At 40.1% G+C, this 23,416-nt stretch overlaps 1 protein-coding gene across 1 annotated transcript in view; it reads right to left on the bottom strand.

Moving 5' to 3' along the window:
- Window positions 1–6,400, bottom strand: part of LOC101579200 (cyclin-dependent kinase inhibitor 2A) — a 7,667-nt gene extending 1,267 nt beyond the window's left edge. Inside the window, exons 1-2 of the mRNA XM_004638574.2 lie at window positions 6,245–6,400; window positions 3,026–3,329 (exon numbers count right to left, since the gene is read on the bottom strand). Coding sequence (XP_004638631.1) covers window positions 3,066–3,329; window positions 6,245–6,370 — 390 coding nt within the window. The 5' untranslated portion in view covers window positions 6,371–6,400 and the 3' untranslated portion in view covers window positions 3,026–3,065. The remainder of the gene's footprint in view (window positions 1–3,025; window positions 3,330–6,244) is intronic.
- Window positions 6,401–23,416: the final 17,016 nt, after the last annotated feature.

The following is a 23,416-nucleotide window of genomic DNA, read 5'->3' as shown; positions in this document are numbered from 1 at the left end:
AAAGAAAGAAAGAAAGAAAGAAAGAAAAGAAGAAAATGCATTTTATGTTGCTTAATGTCTACTTCTCAGAATGTGAGTACTCAGAGGGCAGAACATCTGTCTTGCTCACCTTTGTGTCTGCAGCAGCTAATCCAGGACTGAACACATGATGGCATTTTAAGTAAATAATTAGTGTAGTGCCTAGGGATTTCACTCAGTGTAGAGTGCATGCCAGTTCCCAGCACCAGCCAGAAGGACTACAGTATCCATGGATTTTGTAAGTGTGGGTTTAACTAATTCTCCATGGAAAGTGTAGTTAGGTTTCCTATGTTTCCATCCTCATGTGCAGTTTTTTCTTGTCATCATTCCCTAAATAGTACACTATGAACAACAACACAGCAAATACACTGGGTTTGGTATTACAAGTAATCTAGAGATGGTTTAAAGTATATCAAATAACCTAGGGTTGTAGCCATTCCTGTAATCTCAGTACTCTGGGAAGCTGAGGCGTGAGGATTTCAAGTTTGAACCTACCAGAGTCAACATTGTGATACCCTGCCAAACTTCTGTCTGTCTGTCTGTCTGTCTGTCTGTCTGTCTGTCTGTCTGTTTATCTATCTATCTATCTATCTATCTATCTATCTATCTATCTATCTATCTATCTATCTATCTATCCATCGTATCTATGGACACAGCTCAGTACAAATGGCCAGGATTCAATCCTTAGGGACTTTGGGAGGAGGGATGGGGGCATACCTCAGTGGTAGACGGCTTGTCTAGCATTCTGGAGCACTAAATTCCAACCCAACAGCACAAAGTAAGAGTGATGCAAATATTATGCTCCTTTATTATAAGGGACTTGAACATGCGAAGAATTTTATATCCACAAGGAACCCCAAATCCAAGCCCCAATGATACTATAGTTAGAGACAATAGGTGAGAAAACCAGGAAGGAGAAAAGGAGGAGATGGAGGGATGGAGGGAGAAAGAGAAAGAGTAAGGGAAGCAAGAAGGAAGGGAAGAAGAAAAAAAATAAAGCTGCTTGTCGTGGATGGTATGTTAGGCTTGTTTACTAAGGACCACTGAATTTACTCATCTGGTCTAGTCCCACAGCCTGCTTTGTGGCTGTCTTGGCTCCTCCACTTTCTGACTGAGCTTCTTGCCTTCTAAGTTGCCATCTGAGAAATGCACCCTTCCTCAGACCAAGTGCTCCTCCCTAGTTCCCTGCAGCTCCTGCTTTGCGTTCTGTGGTCTGTCCAACCAAAGGCCCTGAGCTACAATCTCCACCCTGTCTTCCAGGCTCACTGTGCCCTAGTTCTCAGGCCAAAATAGGCAGATTTCAGGATTTTTTTTTTTTTAGATTTCAGGATCTTTCAAGTTAAAGTTTACATTTAGAGCCTGGGGAGATGGCTCAGTAGAATAAGCGCTTGCCTGGTAAGCATAAAGGTCTGAGTTCAATCCCCGGTTCCACCAAAAAGGAAAAAAGAAAAAATAAATAAATAAATAAATAAAGTTTACCTTTAATATTCGTGTAGGGCGGAGGAGATAGCTCAGTGGCTTAAGTGCCTGCCTAGCAAGAGCAAGGTCCTGAATTCTATCCCTAGTATCCCCCCACTCCCCCCAAAAGAAAAAATATTCATGTTAATCTCATCTATTACTTCATATATATTTTCCTTCCAACAAAAATCGGAATAAAGTTGGTACTCAGGCAGACAGATATAGGAATGGGGGAAGGGGATAGGGACAGGAAGGAGGGTGGCCTTTCTGGTGGCTGAAGGTGAAGGGCAAGTCCAGTGAAGACAATGGAAGGAAAGAGTCTTTATGTCTGTTGCAGGTATGCTTTAAAAATCACCAGAGAAGCAATAGAAAGCTCCATTGCTTAAGGGCAGAAGATCAGATTTCTTAGAGGAGTGCAGAAGAGCTGAGATAGCAAGGATTCTAGATCTTGCTGGCACCAGGGACTGGAAATTGTGGGACTGGCCCAACAACATACGTATGTAAAAAAGGCTGGGGAAAGAGCGCCGCTGAGCAGCTCATGTAGAGGAGCAAGGAGGGTTACTGGACCTCCGGTTCCCAGCCTTCAGGTCCTTCAGGCCCTGGAGCTGTGCGGAGGTTGGGTTGTTTGGGTGGTCAGGGGCAACTGGATTTATGGGGTGGATTTTCGTGTATGCTAGATCTTCAGGTTATACAACTGTATGATAGAACAATTTTATACTACAGTGAAAGACATTAATTCCCCTCAAAATACACTTTCTTGCTTGGAATGCAGTTATCCCATCATTCTCACCACTTTCTGAGGCAGTTACTCTTTTTTTGTAAGAGTCTTTAAGTTGCATGGTTTTGGCTACTTACCTTGGTGATTTAATTTATTTTTTTGGTGGAACTGGGGATTGAACTCAGACCCTGCCTGTGCTTGCCAGGGAAGCGCTTATTCTACTGAGCCATCTCTCCGATTTAATTTAAGACGTTTATCTTTTGTGGTTGTTTCAGCTTGGGGATGAGCTAAGAGCCACATGGTGCCAGAAAAGGTGAATAAGGTAGATGAGGACACACTATAATATTTTAAAGCATCTACCTTTTTGTTGGGAGGTATTTTTTTTATTATATCTTATAAAGACATTTGTGAAAGAGGACTTCCAGAATTGCTCTAGAAAGTGGCAAGTACAAGATGAAATAAAAGTGTTCAGGGGGCCGGGGAGATAGCTCAGGGGAATAAGCACTTGCCTGGCAAGTGCAAGGACCTGAATTCAATCCCCAGTTCCGCCAAAAAAAAAAAAAAAAAAGGAAAAAGAAAACGTGTTCAACGTGCAGAGGAGTGTTCTGAGGGGAGCTAACAGCAATGTCTTTTACTGTAATGAGTCTGTATGTGAACATTTGTCGTATATTTCTGTCACACTTCATCTCTGCTGCCTTGTTGAGGCAAACCCTGGAGTTGACTGAAGTGAAGTGAACCTAGAAACTGCTATCTAGCCTCAATTTTCCCATCCAAAGTTCAGTTGAGCTTCAGAATTCCCCAGATTCAAATCCCTGAATCATCAGTCCTCACCTGGTGAGCTTTCGGGGCAGCTGCATGGGCACAGTGTGGCTCACGCATCCGCTGGGATGTCGTGCAGATACTGAGCGACATCACGGTGGCCCTGCTCCTCAGCCAGGTCCACAGGCAAGCGGCCCCAGGCATCACGCACGTCCAGCCGAGCCCCAGCTTGGTGCAACGCCACCAGCGTATCCAGGAATCCTTCCCGAGCTGCGTCATGCACTGGTCGTGAGAGGGAGACTGGGTCAGCGCAGTTGGGGTCCGCTCCGTGGAGCAGCAGCAGTCTGGCCACTCTGGCGCTGCCCATCATCATGACCTGCCGGAAGGGTGCAGAGCAGTCAGCGCTCAGCTGGAGGGATGCAAAAAAACTAATTATGAAGCTTTACCACTCATCCAGCCATGCCTTGCTGCAGACAGCCTTACAAGTCCCTGATGTCTAAATACCCTCATTTGCATCCAGTACAGCCGACCTTTCCAGTTCACCTACCCAATCCATTTCTCCTGCACACCTAGTGTCACTGTATTAGCCAACATGTTGTGTCTCTCTAGCTACAAGCAGACACACACACACAAAGGCAAGGGGGTGCACAATAAACTGGCTTTTACCACAAACCAAATTGCTGTATTTATCCTCATTTTGAGTTGAAATTATGTTAGCTCAGATACTTTGCATAGTTCACTGTTATAAAACTCAGACATGTAAATGTTAAAATTGTTTTAAACATTAAATGCCACAAAACTTTGTTACCCTTTTTTATCCTTTTCTTACTTTGTTACCCTTTTCTTTCTAAATATTAAACTTCAGTTTATTTCAATACAAAATGAGAAGGCTTGTCCCGTTAGCCCTAAAATTCCTTCTTGTTCTAGACTTAATAATGTCACCCAATTCTGGAAGTCCTCTTTCACCAGCCAAGTCATAATGCTCCCCCAAGGATGTTAATGTGCTAATCCTTGAAAGCTATAACTAGCTTCATTTCCTAAAAAAGTGAAGCTCTGTGGACTCATATTAGACTTTTGAGCTAGAGAGTGATAACTTTGTGCATGTTGAATCCACTAAATTTTGGATAGCAGCAGGAAACTAGAACACTTCCTAAATTTATGATCTGAGAGTTCATTAAACAGAAAATGTTCAACTCTTAATTTCTCATCTGTGACATAAAACCACTCCCAAAGAAGACTGTTTCGATGGTATCTGCAATCACTGCATTCTTGCATTTCGATTGCTGCGTGGTGGGGCGATGTGGCAGCTGAGTCCTCCTCTTAGAGCAGGCACCACTATTTGGTTGTATTAGCTCAGGGATGGTGACTGTCTAAAGAGGAATTACTCATTATAAAGTTCCATTTTGTGCCAACTAAAGGAATTAGTTTTCCTAAGTCAGGAAACTATAATAAATTATACTATGGCTGTTGAATTCTGCCCTGAAGAAAGTGAAACTAGTTTTTAAAAGGAAGAGGAGAAAAATGCAAGTGAAGTACGTTATAGCTACAGAAAGAAAAAAATATTGTGGTCCACTGTCCTTTGCCGGTGGAGATGCCCTCCATGCTGGTCACTACAGTGGTCTGAGGTGTTTTTCACTTACTTTACAATGAAGACAATAACGCATATTTAAATATTTAAATAATAATCATTAAAAAAGAAAATGAATATTTAGAGGATGTTCAACTTAATAAGAAGTTATTTTGAGCTTTATATTTTCATTTTTCTATAAACCCAGTATTTGTGCATTAAACACCAGTTTTTTTTTTTTTGGCAGAACGGGAAATCAAACTCAGGCCCTTGAGCTTGCCAGGGAAGTGCTTATTCTACTAAGCCATCTCCCCGTCCCTAAATGCCAGTTTGGTTAGAGATCTAAAGGAAAACCATTTCTTTTTCTCCACTAAATCACTGTCAAAGCTAATAATGTAATTTTCTTTTTCATTTTTTACTTTTAATTACATAATGTCTCTTCTATTATATTTGAGGACTCCAAAGCCAAACTCCAAGATGCTGAGAGAATCTTAGGGATGTTGACTTATAACCAGTGCATGTGATATTTTTAAAATCTGGTTTTTTTGTTTTGTTTTGTTTTTTGTTTTCAGTGGAATTGGGGATTGAACTCAGGCCCTTGTGCTTGCCAGGGAAGCGCTTATTCTACTGAGCCATCTCCCTGGCCCCCCCCTTTTTTTAAAAGAAAAACTGGGTTTTTTTTTCATGTGATATTTTTAATGGACTGATGCTTATGTGCTATAGCCACCTAACCTTTCCAGCTTCAAAATGTCTCTCCACTTCAACTGCCAAATAATCTTAAATTTTAAAACATTTCCATATTTGCACTTTAAAGTCAGTAAAATTTGTTCTATGTTGCATAGTTTCAGGCAGTGCGTGAAGTTTCAAGTGGTTACTTTCCTTTGTCTAGTTATAGGGAGTTTTTGCAATGTGCATTTGTTTAATATGAATTTACTTTTCAGAATCAGAAGTAATGGCCATCCCTGGGAATAATACGTGCTTGGTAACTGCCGAGGAGAATTCGTTTTTTTCATCTTGCAATGCAGGAAGTTAATGGAGGCAAAACTCCCTTAACTGTAGTAGTCTCCCACACCCAAATGACATGCAGAGGAAAGAAACTACACTTTTCAACAACGAGAGATTGAAAACTCTATCACAAATAAGTTATTTACACCAAGTAAGTAAAATATCAAGATTATGATGTGGCATCAAAACCATAACCAAGTGAGATAACACTAACGGATTTCTTCATGTTTATCTTTAATGTGAAGTTCCTACAACAGGCATTCGATTTCCTACTTGGTTATGATAAAAAAAAAAAAAGGTAGTTGATTCTCAAAAATTTTAACAGATATCTAAGCCAGAACACAAGGCAGTAGATTTCCAAAGAAAATTTCCATTTTCAAGGAAGACAAACTCCATCTATTCAGGGGGCTGTATATAGAGGAAAGCAGTCCCAGCAAATCATTTTTGCAACGCATTTAAAATTCGTGTTTTATCCCAGACTTGCACGGGGAAGAGCCGCCTCCGGCGCAAGCGACCCCCTCTCCGAGTTGCATCAGGAACCGCACCCCGGTTCCATGCTCCCTTGGCTTCGGAGCCTCGGGGAGGTGGCTGAGCTTGAGGAACCCCAGAAAAGGGCGCGTTTTCGTGAATTGGGAGAGCTATGTGCTTCCGATTGCTCTGTCAGCCTGGCCCGCGGAGTCCAGAGCCTTCCTCTGCCCCAGCAGCCCGGCTTTTCCTACCTGAATCGGGGTCCGGCCGAACCGATTCGGGGCATTGGGCGGCGCCCCCGCCTCCAGCAGCTCCCGCACCTCCTGGGCCCGGCCCCCAGCCGCTGCTGCGGCCAGCTTCTCGCCCGCCTGCTCCATGCTGCTCACAGCTCAGCCTCCCGGGCTCGGCTCGAGGTGCTCGCGATCCCAGCCCCCCTCCCCTCTGCCTCTCTCCCGCCCGCCTTCCCCTCCCCCTCCTGTCCCTGGCTCGCAGCGCGCACGCGGGTAACAGCCTGGTCTAGGCGGAGCCAGGCTCTGTCCACAGCAGGAGGAGCCACTCGCGCAGAGTACTGGGCTAACCGGAGCTCGTCGCCAGCCACGGCCAGCCCGGTTTCTCCCCACCTGCGTCCCAAGGGGCACCTCCCAGCCTGTCTGGTCGCTGCAGGCTGGCGCCCCAGGAGGTCCCTAAGCTCCAGCACCCCACCGGGCAATGCCCCTCCCTACCACCCGTTTACTTCCTTCCTTCCACGCGATACCCTACCATTAGAAAGCTAAGCAGGATTCTTTGCTGCCAATCCAAACCATTCAGAATACACATGTCCTTGGCAAAGATTAGTCACTGTTTGAATGCACAGAAATGCCAAAGGCTTAAGTGCCCCCCAGGATAGGCATCACGCCATCCAGGGCTGGGAGACTGTCCTTGTTTCAAATGACACATTCTCCTTGCCCTGGACCAGCAACTTTGGCGAATGAGGCGCATGCAGACACTCGCGCTCCGAGAATTGGCTTTGGTAGGTCTGTGCGCCTGCAGGTTTGCCTTCCTCCCGCCCGTGTAAAACGGATATCTGGGGGAGGGTTTTTCTCAGCAGACATGTGCAATTCCTGGTATAAGAACTAACTCCTCAGATGAAGTCTATGTAACACGTGTGGGTAAGAATCCTGCTTATAAGCAAACAGGAGAGCGCGGCAGGGAACCAATAGGCTAACAGTTCCGTCATCTATGGAGTCCTCCCGGGATTCAGAAGTGGGCCACTCCAGGGTCCCCTTTCCCGCACTTTGTGGAACTATTGTGACTTTAAATAAATTGATATATATACATAATGAATTGATATGAGTATTAAAGACAGGGACACACACCCTAAGGTAACATCTGCTAGCTATTGAATTATCATTTTTAAAGGATTCATTTGTAACCTTGCAAGACAACAAAAGAAAAGGCTTAGGGTGGAGTTGTCCAAATTCTTTCAAAAGAGAGGTCAAGAAAGACCTAGTAATTGAGAACATAATGGGCCTCCTGCACCATCCTCGGGTGTAATATTATGTAAAATAAAACAAACAGAGAGTTTGACAAACCAATGACATAGGGTTAGAATTCCTCAATGATTACCTGTGTGCTTTTAAAAAATATTTTTTAAAAATTAGATGACTTTGCTGATGCTTTAAATATGTGCTTAATCTGCCTACTGGATAGCCCAGTTTTATTTAAACTATGTTTCAATCCCTAGTTAACTTCTCCTGTAGAACCATACATAGCGTCTTGTAGTTTCATTTGCTTTTCTGTCAGAAGAACATGCAGTTTTTAAGTGACGCCAATTAAAATGCTCATGAGATGGCAAATCTTATAAAAACGCAGTTCATTACTAGGACATCTGTATTTTCCTTCAACCATTTCTCAATTATCTGAGCGGCAATGGTGCGGAGAATTCAAACTGAGGATAAGGAATATAAAATTCTTTTAACTTACCTTGACATATTTTATGATGAGAGGAGGAAATAGTGGTTGTAATGATGGTGCAGAGGGAACAAATTTCCTCTGTTATTAATATGTCTACTTTAGACCAATATCAAAATTAGCTTCCTTTGCTGTACTGTAATGTTTCTTAACTTTTAGGCAGGTAGAAAGAGTAGACACCTTCAAAGATCTGTAAAAGAGTATGGACCCTTTCCTCAAAAGAGGACGTGTGTAATAATTTTTTTAAAAAATGTGTACTTTGTACTAATAGTGTTTAGACAAGATATCATGTCTGCATCTTGTACTATGAATAACTACTATGAAGGCAACAATATGAAATGTATTAATTATTGTCACTGTCCTACTAACCTGTTTTGAAACTATCTCATTGCTATTTCTTTCTCAATAAAATTAATTAAAAATGTGTATTTACTTTGTGCATGAATGTCTGAATAAAACGTTTAAGGAATTCAGGGATTGGTTTTCAAGTCAGCTATTGAGTCTTGCATCAAGAATTCTGTCAGCTTTGATGCAATGTATCAGGCCACTGTTGAAGGAAGGAAACGGGAGATGGAACCATATAAATACACAGTTTGTATGCATCGTATGAATGAGATGAGCCTGGGCAAATGAACAAGATCCTACATAAAAATAAAAATGGCTGGGCATGTGACTCAGATGTAGAGCACTTGCCTAGCATGTGGTAGGTCCTGGGCTCAAGCCCCAATACTTAAACCAAGTTGTAACATCTTTGGGTATGTTCCTTTGATCGACTCATTTATTATAAATCCTTTATAACTAAAAATAGAGTGAGATTTTTTTTCTGTTTTTTGAAATTGATCACACTCCCAAGGTACTCATCCATCTCAGATCAGGTCTAAGGACCAACAATTCAGAGGAACCAAACCATAAAGGCCAGGGTCCTGGTCCTGGTCATGCCTCCCTCAGTTTTCAAAGTGGGATCATAATATATTTCATAGGTTCATAAATTTTAAGGTTTGCTATTGTTATGATGCTCATATTACTTTTTTTCTTTTCTGGGAACATCATGGTCTTTTTAAGGTATGTATTGCCTTGAAAGTTTTTTTAAACCAATGCTATCAAATTTAAGCATGTTTCTATTCTAATGTTTCTTTTAAAAGCAAACAAGTACCACTTGCTAATCATTCAACATGCTTAAAGGTAAGGTTAAAGCCTGAAGCCCAGGTAAGTGAAAAGATGGGTGAAAAGATGGGCTTTAGGTTTGGCCTGCAATGTGAACTTGGACTTTCCCAGTCATTTATTTCTAACTTTGAACACCTACTTATGCCTCGGCCTCATTTTCTTACTTATATGATTGAGATAATTCATAGTACTTATCTCAAACAGTTGTTACAGGGATTAAATGAGACCACTTGAACAAGAGCAAAAGGAAGCACAGGATGATGGGAGGAAGAAAATGTTAGCAAATGGAGGCAGTGGAGGCACATGTTTCTATAAATGAAGAGGGTGGCTTGCTTGCAGTGCGAACAAGACAGTAGGGCAAGAGAAAATGAGGAAGGTTTGTAATAAGTGTTTTTTTTTTTTTTTTGGTGGAACCAGGGTTTGAACTCAAGCCCTTGCGCTTGCCAGGGAAACACTTATTCTAATGTGCCATCTCCCAGGCCCCTGTAATCATCTTTTGAAGAAAGAGGCATTGGGCTTGTGGATAACTCACACACCAGCTCTATCAGACAGCGCCTCCCTCAGAGACACCTGACTGCTGAAACTAAAGATAGTGGGCCGCCAAATAGCTCAGCAGATTTAAAGCACCTGCAAGCAGGCGCAGGGGCTAGGGGTCCGCAGGGGCCAGAGGTTTGATCCCTGCGCCTGCCACCATGCTGGCCCCACCCCCAGGGCACACTGAGATGGCAATTGAGACTGGGCATGGTGGTGCACACCTGTAATTCCAGCTCTTGGGAAGCTGTAAACAGGTGGATCACTAAGGCTCCAACCTAGTAGTGAGACGCTGAACACCCTGTAGACCCTTCCCTATAAAATACAAAAAAAAAAAAGTACATAAATATAGTCTTGTAATGGTGCTACTATGCACACTTTCAGAACCAATGAATAGCAATACTATGTGTGAATATTAATTCAACAAAAATAGAGATAGCTACTTGAGACATACATAAAAAATACAGAAAGGTATTTAAGTCTGAAAGCTTTTAAATCTGACAAGACTGCAAGGTCGTCAAAGTAAAATCAGCATTGTGGTGCCCTCCTGGCAGGCTGAGATGAAGGACCACAAGTCTGAGGCCAGCCTGGGAATTTAAACAACACAACAAGGTCCTGCATTATTTTTTTTTTAAATAGTTTTTTAAAGAGCTGGGCATGGAGCTCTGTGAAAAGGCCCTGCGTTTAATCATGAATACCAAAACAGAATAACTGGCAAGCTATGATACACAAGCTTCTCATGTAAGCAAGATAATTTTGTCTGGAAAACAAGGAGTCACAGAAATAGCTCTGGGTCAGAAAAAAGTCCTGTACCACTAAAGAACTGTTTATGAATTGTAAATCTTTTAGACTATTTTTAGCTGCAATATCCATAATCTTTTTTAAAAATATCCATAATCTTTAAAATGGGCTCTATCTTGTTCTATTGTCTATATATCTTATGAGATTAATATGTCAAGTAAAATAATACACATAAATGCTGTTTTTAAAGGCATACATATCTTTCCACTTTGAATGTTAGATTGTTGTAAGACTTCACATACTGAAATTTGTTTGAATGGTGTATTACATTGAATTGTGCATATATTGGCTATTCTAGTGAATTAAATAAGCAGAATAAATTAAATTAAATAATTGCTTTTCTCAGTATTCTCATTCATAATGTGATTTGACAAGAGTAACTCAGAACTTACTATATGTTATGTACTTGTTTAAAGTTGTGGATAGGGGCTGGTGAGATGGCTCAGTGGTCTAAAGCACCTACTTAGAACAAACTTAGCAAAGCAAAGGGACCGAGGTTCAATCCCCCAGCACCACATGCCAGCCAGGGCCGCCCCCTGGTGGGCTGAGCTGGCCACACACACACACACACACACACACACACACAATAAATAAATAAAATTAAAAAAAAATAAAGTTGTGGATATATGGGCTGGGGAGTTAGCTCAGAGGCTTACGTGCCTGCTTGCCAAGTGCAAGGTCCTAAGTTCAATCCACAGTACCAAAAATAAAATAAAATAAAAAATTGTGGATATAAAGAATGAAATGTCTTACTCAGCAGTGTGTATTGGTAACAACTATGAGTACACTGTATTTGCTTTTCTTAAGAGATCTGTAATTAGAATGGGTCTCCAGGGGAACCTATATTAAAAGAATAAGAGGAGGAAGACTTCTGTTATACCTTCTGTGATTCTTCAGGCATGTGCTACTCAGGAAAACAAAGGTACTTTGGTGTCTGGAAAGGACCTCATAATGAGAATTACTCAGGAAATGACACAGCTGAGCAAAGTACAACTGCAGTGGAGCTTCTAGGCGCCAATGTGTGAAGCCTGCATGGATGAGATCTCGGATGAGATACTGCATGCACTACAGAATTATTCCAAGATGAAAGAAATGGGAGAATAATTCTACACACCCCTTAACTTAGAAAGACAGCAATGTAATTGTGTGACATCCCAGGCCGAGTTCTCTCATTTAGTTTATTACCTTGAACAAGTGGCACTTTTTTCTAGCTTAAATATCATCACTTACAGGTGGGCATTATAATAAGTGTACCTCAAGAGGTTGCTGTTTGATTCTTAAAAAAAAAAATTGTCCCTTAAGGTGTTTGTGAGTGAGAATTCTGAAGGTTCAATGAATCTCAGTTATAAATAAGATGCAATTTCTTACTTACAAAGTTGCAAAGAATTTACTTATTATGCACCAGGAGGAAAGTTAGTTTTAGGATAAAAGGAGATGTCAGAAAAAGTAGAGCAGACAGGTTCTTTAAGACCAAATAGATTTGCTAAGGAAAGATGGCATATCTGTTGCCAAGAGGAGATCCCTAGAAGTTTCAAGATGGAAGATGCTTTCTTCTTGATTCCAGTATTCTCTATTTAATTAAATTCAGTGTACCACAAATGTTGAGAATTATTGTTTGTTCGGAGTAAGGCACTCTTATGAACTCTATACTCTGGTTATTCAGAATTATTATGAACTTTCTCTCCCTGCTCCAGCACTACCATAGTAAGGGATACAAAAGTAAAAATGTCTTAATGTATTATAACATAATGCATAATCATAGATAAGTTATAAATTTTTAACTTCAGTTTCCAATGAGTGAATAGGTTTTAGCATCTGTAGTACCTATCATCAGCTTACCAAGATCATTTTGAGGAAAACAGTCGGCCATGTTTTCTTTTCTTTGAGGATTTTGCTCTCAAACAGGTTGAAAAACCTGAACCAAGTGACAGGGTTTCCAGTATCATGGAAATATGGTATATTTTACTTTCTTGATATTCTTGAGAGGTAGTACATAATCAGAACCTGACTCAAGGTCAAAATCACTCAATACAGTCATTCCATTCTTGAATTATTTCCCTCCTGCTTATCATTCACATGTTAAAAAAAAACCTGAAAAGTGAGTTGAAGAAAATGAAAAATTACAGTACATCAAAGCAACAACTATTCATGTTTTAAAGTAATTCCCTCCTGGCTTTTTCCAGTCTTTACCTTGTACACATGATATGATTTGAAAATTTCCCTCTCATTTATTAGAGCGTTTCCCACACTTTTCCATAAATACTGCACTTAACACTAATTTTAACAACTGAATTCTATTCTACTGAAATTTGTAGTTTTCCTATTGATCTTCCTGTTGCCAGCTAATATTTAAGTTGTCTATATTGGTTTCATGAATAATACTGGTTTTTTCAAAGATATGAGTCCCCCCTCCCTCCCTTCTTCCCTCTCCTCCTCCCTCATTCTCTCCCCCCTCTCTCTTTCCCCCTCCCTCTCTCTCTCCCCCTTCTTTCCTCTCCTTCCCTCCCTCCCTCGCTCCCTCCCTCCCTCTCTTTCCCTCTCCCACCCCCCTCCGGTGGTGCTGGGAATCCAACTTAAAGCAAGGCATGCTATGCAAATGCCATACCACTGAACTATGTCCCAGACCTAGATAAGACTCTTGGGAGGTTGCAAACAACTTTTGAAAAATAAATATCTCTTATAGCACCAAAAATGAAAGGGATGATACATTGTCATGATTGCCCAGTTCATGAATATTTTCATGAGTTCAGATTCTCAATTCATGAGTTCAGATTTTGCAGACATCTCCTGTCTCCATATTCTCCCTCAACTCTTACCGTATTCTTTCTACAGCTGCAGTTACTTACTGTGGCTTGGATAGAGGGGTGGGAAATGCCAGTCATATCCTTCATAATATTTGTGGAGGGAATACAAATACAGTGCTTAGTAATGGGCCAATTTCTGTCAGAAAAAACACATAACTGGCCCACATTAACTGCCTCTATTCGATTAAATTATGTAAACTTTCTGAAGTCTGTTTGCTCACCTCACTGAGGAAAAGAAAACATAACTCAAAAGGTTATTGTGAGGGATTAGGAACATCACATACTTGATTATTTCTGCCATTCTGGTCACAAACTGAGTTTGTTGAGAACCAAGTCAAATTTTATCATTAGATTCAATGTTGACCTAATGAGGAAATTTGATTTGGTTCTTGTCCAGTTAGACCTGTGACCAGAATCCTGGAGAGAATTGAGCTCGTGAACCAAGGTACCAATCACACAAAAAGCTAGGCACACAGTAGGCTCTCAACAAATGAAACTTACTGAGAACAATATGACATTCACTATCATGTTGTTTAATTGGGCCATGAAAGTCAATTTCCTCTTGGGTACTTTTTCATTTACTACTGTACATTTTGATCAGTGTCTGTGGGTTCAACAACAGAAAACCAATCCTCCTTCCAAAAGGTGTGATTTATTTTCCTTTATTTGCATCTAATCCTTTGAAAACAAAGTGCCTTTGCCATCATTGCCTGTGTTATGACAAAAATACTTTTACCAAACACAACTCCTCCAACTCATTAAATACTGGAAGTGACAGCAGTGTGCCACCGCATTCACTGTTTTCTCTGCACTCTTTGCCACCTGCCACCGCTCCTTGGGGTGCTTTTCAAGTGGAAGGGATGAAGAATTGCAAAGCTTGCCTTCTGAAAACTTTTATTCCCAACTGCCAGTCTTTTTCTTCCTTGATAGGGTAGATTTTTTTTTTTAATATTGACCTCTTAATTACTAAATACAAGGTACAATAATATTTCCTTTATTTTTCTCTTTGGTAGCCTATTTCTAAATAATTTCTTCAAATTATAATTATTAAATTATTTTTAAAAATATATGAAGGTTATCTTCTAAATGAGGATTTTAATATTTATCTTCCTCCAGCACATAACACTTTTTAATACTGAAAAAATATTTTAAAAATGTTCTGACCAAAACTACTCATGGAACACCCATCCTGGAGGAAGTAAGAATAAAAAGTAGGAAAATCTATCCTAATTTTATATGACACCTTTGAATGTATTAGGGATTTGAACAAATACATTTATTTTTTATTATAATATGTACAGTCTTTAAAAAGGAGTTCAGGAATTTTAAGTTACTCTGAATAATTAAATTCAAGGATGTAGGTGTTTATTATAAAAATAATATATTTTCTCAAGGGCATGGTGTTAAGCATTTTATTTTATTTATTTTAAGTATCTTAATAATAACTGACAAGTCACTACTTGAAAATTTACAATGACTTTTTTTAAAAATATTTATTTATTTATTTTGTGTGTGTGGCCAGCTCAACCCACCAGGGGGCGGGGCTGGCTGGCACGTGGTGCTGGGAGATTGAACTGTGGTCCCTGTGCTTTGCTTGGCTTAACTTGTTCTAAGTAGGTGCTTTAGACCACTGAGCCATCTCACCAGCCCCTACAATGACTTTTTATATACAGTACTTTATCTAGTTCTTATTATATAAACATTGTAGATTATTTTTTCAGATTTACAGATGAGAAAATGGATGTGCTTAACATTTTTCATGCTTAGCCCTAAAACCACAATAGATACAGGAAATGGAATCTGATTACAGGTTAATGTGAACAACACACAAATGGTCTTTCTCCCCCAGGCTTCAGATGGCTCCTGCCTGTACAGAGACTTCCCACTTACTGCTGTTAAGTCAAAATACGAATAGGTATTTTATGAGAGTTTTTCATTTGATGAGATTCAGTGACTTTTAGGGGCCAAAAGAACTTCATTTATCTTTATATTGCTTTAGTTTTCACACCTTTTCACTTACTGGGGCAATAAATATTTGCTGAGACATATGTGGCTCATGGTGAGTACAACAGAGGCCTAAGGCAGATAAAAATTTAGAGAATGAAAGTTAACTATAAGAAACAGAACTGCAACTGTGTGTGTGTAAGCATGTGAGCCTGTATCTGTGGAAGCAATCAAACTTGAGAGCATACAAATGATTAGCTACACTGGACAAGCTATGTAACCTATTTCAGACATGAAACAAGGAAACACACTATTGATAACAAAGTTACTATAATAATTATATGAGATAATACAATTGAAGCACTCTATGACTATTAAACGCAATTATTTTTGTGGTGAGAGAGAATTTCACCATATATTGTCTGAAAGAAAATTTAAATATTTTTTTAAGACTGTTACACAAGTGTATTCAGCTTCAACTATTCAACACATGAATGCCATGGAGTAAAATTGAGAATGTCACATGCTGTGCAAGCACTTAATTATTTCAAAGTTAAAAATACCATGCTTTCTCTACAGAGTGAGAAAGCCTGCTCTTTATAGGTAGCTGCTGTTTCTTTAAAATGGGTGAGAGTTATACAACTGCTGAGTCAGACATCTGGCAGCTGAGAGAACAAAAGCAAGAAAATGGTGGCCTCCAGAAAAGAAAGCAAAACGCAAGATTTCCCCAAATACATTAGAAAGTCACCTGGGTAACATCAGGGACCCAGGAGCTTAAAAGCAGAAAGTTAGGTTTATAACTTGGGACCTATCGGATCTTATATTTCCTTAAGACTGTCCAGGATTCTTTAGGTGAAGCTACTCATCTGTACTTCCTCATTATCACTGTAAATCTACAGCATTTAGAGAGACACTAAAGACTATAAAGACTGTAAGTACTTTATTTTGCTACAGTTACACTTTGCTGCTGTAATCTTGCTTAAAAAATAAACAGATTTTAAAACCAGTGTAACCCTGCTGTGTGCTTTTGCTCCTTTAATATCATTTTAGATTATCATGTTTACTGCCATTCTGGTTTGGATAATAAAATAAAAGATGATCCTTATTATTACTATGTATATATATATATATGAATATATTATTAATTCATTTTATATAAATAAAGGTAATAGATACAGTATTCCAAAAATATAAGGCATATATTTTCCAAATTATAAAAATATGGCATATATCCTAGACTGAAATGTTCTTTGATATCATGAGCTTTAGAACATCATATATCCCTTTCAGTCCTTTCCCCTCAAATAAGTTCTGAATGTAAGAAATCTGGCACTTAAGAAATATCTTTCCCAATTTAAATGGACCATTTAGTAACAAAGGTTGTCTTCTCATTTGGTAAAACAATTTCTTCTTTGATCACTCAGTCTCCTGAGATCCAAAGTATGACTGACAGACTCTAAAATTTGAAATCTTGTAAAACAGTCTGGGCCTCTATTCAGGATTAAATAAGCAATATATTTATTCCTTAAAAAACAACAAATTGGGGTGTATTTGTCAAATTGTGCCCCAGGGCCACTTATAACACAAGTTCCTTCATGTATAAATTCAAAATGCAAATTCTTGTAATTCACCACAAATCTACTGCATTAGATTTTCTGAGTCCTAGAAATGTGTCTTTTAATAGTTGCCAAAGTAGTGAGACTGCTGTTAACTTTCACAATATGTATTTTGACTTCTGGATGTTACTTGCCTAATTCAATTATGAAAGTAAAGGCATTTTATAGTTCTCTTTACAACTGCACTCATTTCAATTTGCTTAAGAGACCAAAAAAATTTGCTTAAGAGATTATATATCTGGGTTCACATAGTTCTATACCTCTACCTTTTAAATTTTCTCTTTAAAAATTCTGAGTGCAGGATGCAGGTGGATAGCTCAATGGCAACAGTTGCCCAGCATAAGCCTTGGGTTTAATTCTCAGCACTAAAAATAAATATCTTACTGAGTTTTTCATAATTTAAATAATTTGAGAGACTTTATTTTGAGGGTAAAGCAGAAAGCTGAGAGTTATGTGAAGAGTTTTAAGGCCATTTCTCATAGTGTTTAGATTTTTATGAGCAAAGTCAGTATGTTACCTATAAAAAATAAACATACTTTGTAAAAAGGAGATGCGATGCTTTGCAAACTTAAATCCTATAGCTAACGGTCTTAAGTTTTTGCTCTTTTATTACTTTCATCTGATGAGATAGTTCAAGATGCAAGGGCTCATAAAATAAAGGACTGTACTGAGAGGTACTGAAAATACTGAGATTTTCTTCAATCCTCCCTTCTTTAAAGAAAACTGCTTGGGTGCGGTGGCTCAGGCTTGTAACTTAAGTACTGCAGGCGGTGGAGGTTGGAGGATTCTAAGTTAGAGACTGGGTTGGGGAATCTGAGGGTTTAGCTCTGTGTAAAGGCCCTGGATATTCAATCCCCAGCAACATCCCCCATCACACACACACACACACACACACACACACACACACACACACACGAAGTTTGCTTAATCTCCCAGGGTGTCATTTCCATCTCTTACACATTGTGTTAATGTGAGAGAGAAACAAAGCTGCTGACATTTGGTAACTTCAACAGCTGTAAATGCACCAGGGCTGGCTGAGTTCACATCGAAGTGGTGCGCAGTAGGACGTGGTGAATCTGCTGAAGCCCCAGATTGGTTGTGTATATCCTAAGAAGGGTCAGCCCCTCTAAGAGAATCCTTTTTCTTCTAAAGAAAAAAAAAAAAAAAAATTCCTAGTGTCTCCCTTGGTTGGCTTGCTGTCACAGAGGCGGACCTTAACGTTTTTTCTGGCACTAGGGATTGAACGCAGGCCCTTCACAGCTACATCTCCAGTCCTTTTTACTTTGACACAGTGTCTCACTAAATCACTAGGCTGCCCATGCTAGGCTTCAATTATTTCTGTAATTCTAATCAGTGATTTCATTTGGATATTTTAAATGGGGGGATTAGTAGCATTAAAAGAAAGCTGTTAGACATTATCACAGGAAAAACACTACGGAACAGACTGTATGCCATCCTGTACCCTTAGAAAGGAGGCTTTGGCCAGCCTGCGGTGCAGAGGAGAGGCAATGCCTGGTCATGGTTGTCAGCGTGTTTTTCTCTCCTGCCGCCCATTCCAAGGAGAAAGGCCTGGCCTGGCCACAGGTCCAGGGGTGGTCTCGAGACGGCTCCCCCTGAGTGCACTGGCTGCGCTGGGGCTCCTGGGTCCTCTCCCCTTCTCTCCTCTGGGAAGCCCCGTCTCATACCTTGTCTGACACCCCCGCACCCATCCCCCACTCCCGTCTACAGCGGCTTCGATTGAGATCAGATCTTTCCTGCACAAACAGGGGACAGGTGGAGTCCAAAAGTGGAAAAGGTGCTTGCGCGAGTGGGGTGATCCGTGGGCCAAGTTGTTAATTAAAAGGATGAGTGGGCACCTAGGAACCCTGAGTGCAGCGCCTGGGTGGGGAGCTTGGGGTGCGGCAGGAGCTGCCGCGCAAAGGCGGCTGTGAGCTTGTGAGCCCAGCAGATCAGCTCTCATCCCAGGCCATCCTCCACGGCAGCGATCGACCCTGCATTTCCAGCCCCTCCTGGCCCAGATCCACCCAAAGTCACTGGGAGAAGCCTCTTGTGCTCGTTGGGTAGGGTGGGGCCAATGCCAAGGAGGGATGGCTGGGAGTAAGCAGCGTTGTGAGTCCTAGAAACAGGACTTTATCAATCTGAAAACGGGAACCGCATGTTGAGAAGCACAATCTACATTTGAGTCAAGTCATAGCCCTCACACGCTTTCCAAACTCCCTCAGCACCTTTTTCACACACCGGATGATTTTGAAACCTTCCCCTGGCTTTGTTCCCTGTCTTCCCATCTAATGCCAATGAAACTAGTTCAGTGGACAATGGAAGGCTTCTTACTGTTAAAGAATTTGAACGTAATGTATATTATAACTGGTGCGGTGTGAACACAGTAAAATGTAAACATGTAACAAAGGAAATAAGTATTACTCAGATCCATCCTGTCCTGTGGAAATCACTATTAGTACATAAAGAGTGTGTGTGCATGTGTGTGTGTGTGCATGTGTGTGCATGTGTGTGGGGAGAGAGAGGGGGAGAAAAAAGCAAGAATTTTCTACTGTTTTGGACTTTGCTTTAAAAATTATCTGACTTCCTAATGTAGTCATTTTACATTCTATTAAATATCCGCACATCTGTGGTTGTCTAATATTCCAGAATATTCAATACCTGACTGCTAGTTATAGACAACTTTTAGTTTCTTACCACTTTCAGCCATCTTTTTATTAATATTTATCAGAATCTTTTCTTCCGACAATGCGTAGATAGAGCACAGCTGAAAGAAAGTGCTCAGGTTTTAAAAAGTTGATATGCATTACAAAATGGTTTCTCTTGTCTATGAAGTGTTTATAAAAGGGTGTTAACCAGGGAATAAACAGTGACAACATTAGTGACTAGTTATGTGAAACTAAGAATTTAGAGAAAAGTTGATATTCAGTATTATAATTTTATGTTTAGAAAATGAAACATGCCCACTGTTTACATAACTTGTATCCTAGAACTATAGCACCACAAAATTTGTTTCTATCAGTTTGGGTACTTTGTTTTGCAGGTTGGGTTTTATGAAGCTAGAGGCACAGGTATCTTAGTCTGGAGCTTCAGTTTTGGTTTGGCCAAGGATGACACATGTGCGCTGCAAGTGAGAGTTTTACATTTCTTCAAAATAAAAAAATAAATAAATGTCTTAAAAGAGTGAAAACACTAGGCCACATGTTCACCCTTGCTGTAAAGCAGTATTTTAAAAATATTTGTATCCCTTTACATATTAAAAAAGTTTAATTTCATCACACTAGTTATTGCATATGACCTAACATATAATTGTAGACCTGTAAAATACTATGGACTTAGAAAATAGAATGCCATGGGTCCTACCTTTTATTGTTCCTACCTTAGGGTGACAAAGATATTTTAAAATTCAAAGAAGCAAGATGAGACTGAAATCTTGATTTATGAAAGGGTTATTACTCAGAACATAAAACTCACTGGCATCATGTATACATTGGGAATAATGTACAGTACTTACCTTGAAAGTGCTCCATGCTATAAACGAGTAAAAACCCATCCATTCCTCAATAGCTATGAGCACACGAATATTTAGCTTTGACTATTTTGCTTTTTTTTCTTTTTGCGGAACCAAGGATTGAACTCAGGCCCTGGCCCTTGCCAGGCAAGCAGTTATTCTACTGAGCCATCTCCCCAGCCCCAATAAGACTATTTTGTAAACACATCAAAGTATGTGTACTAGGAAAGCAATTTCATACATCAGTGCATTAGGTATGTGTAGCTATGAATTAGGTTGTGGAGCTGGTAATGAAGACAGAGAGAGAGAGACAGAGACAGACAGACAGAGACAGAGAGAGAGAGACAGAGAGGGAACATATATGCTTAAGGTACATGTGCTGTTGGGAATCGAATCCAAGGTCGTGGGAAAGATATACATCTGTGAGCTACCTCCCCAGCTCAGTTTCATTATACATATTTCTAGCAAGATAAAAATCAAATGTCATAATGAATGCATTTGCAGAAACTTTTAAAGTGTATATCTTCATATTTGTACTAATATTACAGTTTGTGCCTTACTGTTTAAATCTTTGCACCTCTGAAGGAACTGTATAAGTCTCATTATTATGACTACACTACATACATACCTAACTCAGTACAATAAATGTAGTTTACAAATATTAAATATACAACATGTCATTTATAATTAACATGTCATGTGTTTACTTTATGTATATAATTTCATATAGGAAGTTGGAAAATTGCACATATTTTCGAGACAGCTATTCTATCTGAGCCACGTGTCCTCTCTATCGCCAGGTACTCACAGAAAACTGGGTCTTTCTCCTGGTGCAAACAACTTTACACCTAATTCCTGAAATTTGATTTACACCTAAATAACAAGAAATGAATACTTTTAACAAATATATTTTTATATTTTCCATTCTGTACTACAAGTACACTATAAAAACAATATTTTCCATAACATAAAGTAGCCACCATATTTATATTCCTAAAATAGAAAATTACAGCATAGAGCATTTACGTATATTAAAAGTTACTACTTCCTAAATGCAGATTTCCAGAAGCAATCTAATAATTTTATGTTGAGTACTTTTAACTAGAGTAATAAAGTGACTATTTGTATAGAAAATAACATTTACAGCTCTATTCTAACTTACACATCACAGTGGCTAAACTTTGCTGAAATGGGTAAACAATTATTAAGAAAAAAAATCCTTGTTTTTTTGTTTTTGAAGCAGGGTCTCACTGTATAGTCTAAGCTGGCCCTCAGTTTGTTCTGTAGCAAGGCAGGCCTAGAATTTGTGACTGTCCTGTCTCGGTTACTCAAGTGCTGGGATTACAGGCATTCACCATTACATCAGTGAACATTTAAAAATCAAGTCTAGCAACAAGCATGAGATCCTTTGTAAAATATTTATTAAAATATTTTTGTAATATAAAAAAATACAGTGTGCATTTATTCTACAAATTGTACATGTTTACTAACAGGAATACTAAAACCTAATCTAGATTGTGGTGGCCTGTGCCTGTTATTCCCCCACTCTGGGAGCCTGAGGCAAGAGGAGAAAAATTCAAGTCTAGTCTGGGAAATTTAGGGATTTAGTGAAATCCCTGTCTCTCTCTATATATATAAAAAAGAAAATTTTAAAGGGGTTGAGGATGTAATTCAGTGAGAGGGCCCAGGGCTCAATCTTCCGTGTGTGTGTGTGTGTGTGTGTGTGTGTGTTGGAGGGGGGGAACCGGACATTTCCCTGTCAGAAAGATTAAACATGCAGTAAAAAGAATCCACCCTCTACTGGCCTTTGCTTTTCAGAGTTATGTATTCCAAAGGGTGTGATGCCTCAAGGACAGTCACAACAATGAAATCATTTTTGGAGTTACCATTCAAGTTCTAATTATGATTCTGTATATCATAGCAGTGTATTTTTTCAATTTTCCTGGTCATAGGACAGTACACTGATTGATTTAAGACCTACCCTATGAGGACAAGAGTATCACAGATAGCTTTTTTCAAGCAGTAGGCCTCATTTAGAAATTATGTTAATTGTGGTCTGAGGAGACTAAAATATGATCCAGGGACATTACCGTAGTTGTATGGTCTGCTACACATACGAACGTTCTGAGCATTTTCAATCACTGAGGCCTCAAAGAACCTCAACTATTCAGGAAAGACCATTCTCTTTGCTGGCTGCAAGGGTTTGCTCTTTGTAGCAGTTGCTGATCCCTCAAGCAGTGTTAGTACTCCAGGAAGTCGCACTGATGCGGGTCCGCACTCTCTGCGCTCCAACTTGCTCCTCCACTCGCCCCAGAGTGGTGGAGCAAAAAAAAAAAAAAAAAAGATCGAAACTAAAAAAGAAAGAAAAAAAAAAAAAAAAAAAAAAAAGGTGTGTGTGTGTGTGTGTGTGTGTTTCAGCAAATTAAGACAGTAGTTATTTCCTCCGGGGCTAAATAAAGTGCTCTAAAAAGCACAATACTGTGTGTGTGCCTGTGTGCGCTGTGTACATGGGGTCTACCAGCTGACTCCCACCGATGAAATTCTAAAGCCACTGTTTCTAAAGTTCTAAGGCGCGTTTTACAGGATTGAAGACGTTTGTGAAGGAGGCTCTACACTTAATGTATTGCAAGACTCACATCTCTTCAAGTAACTGTAATCCGCTGGGTACAGATGCACCCCTTAACCTCACCCCCTCGTAACCTCTTCCTTGCCTCCTCAGGAAGATGACTGATCCAGCTGTGCCTTAAAATCAATCCAAATACAACTATCTAAATCTCCTTGCACCCAGGTTTTCTGAGGGCCTTTCCTACCTGGTCTTCCAGGACAAGGCTGCTGCCCTCTGCGACGTCTCCACACTAGCATCAGCAGGAGGGCCTCCACAGCCCGAGCGCCCGGAGCCGCGCACTGTCCTGCCCGCCGTGGGATCTGCACCACGAAAACCCGCACTTGAGATGAACCGCTGGCGCGCCGGATCCGGACGGTGACCAAGAACCTGCGGAACCTGCGCACCATGCTGACCGGGCCACCGCGCCGCCGAGCTGCGCCGAGCTGCGCCGTCGCGCCGCCCTTCGGCACCCGAGCCTCGCAGCGCCGCCCCGTCCCCGC

The sequence above is a fragment of the Octodon degus genome, unplaced genomic scaffold (assembly GCF_000260255.1).
Source record: "Octodon degus isolate 3935 unplaced genomic scaffold, OctDeg1.0 scaffold00099, whole genome shotgun sequence".
Classification (NCBI taxonomy): domain Eukaryota; kingdom Metazoa; phylum Chordata; class Mammalia; order Rodentia; family Octodontidae; genus Octodon; species Octodon degus.
This window is presented reverse-complemented; position numbering and strand designations above follow the sequence as displayed.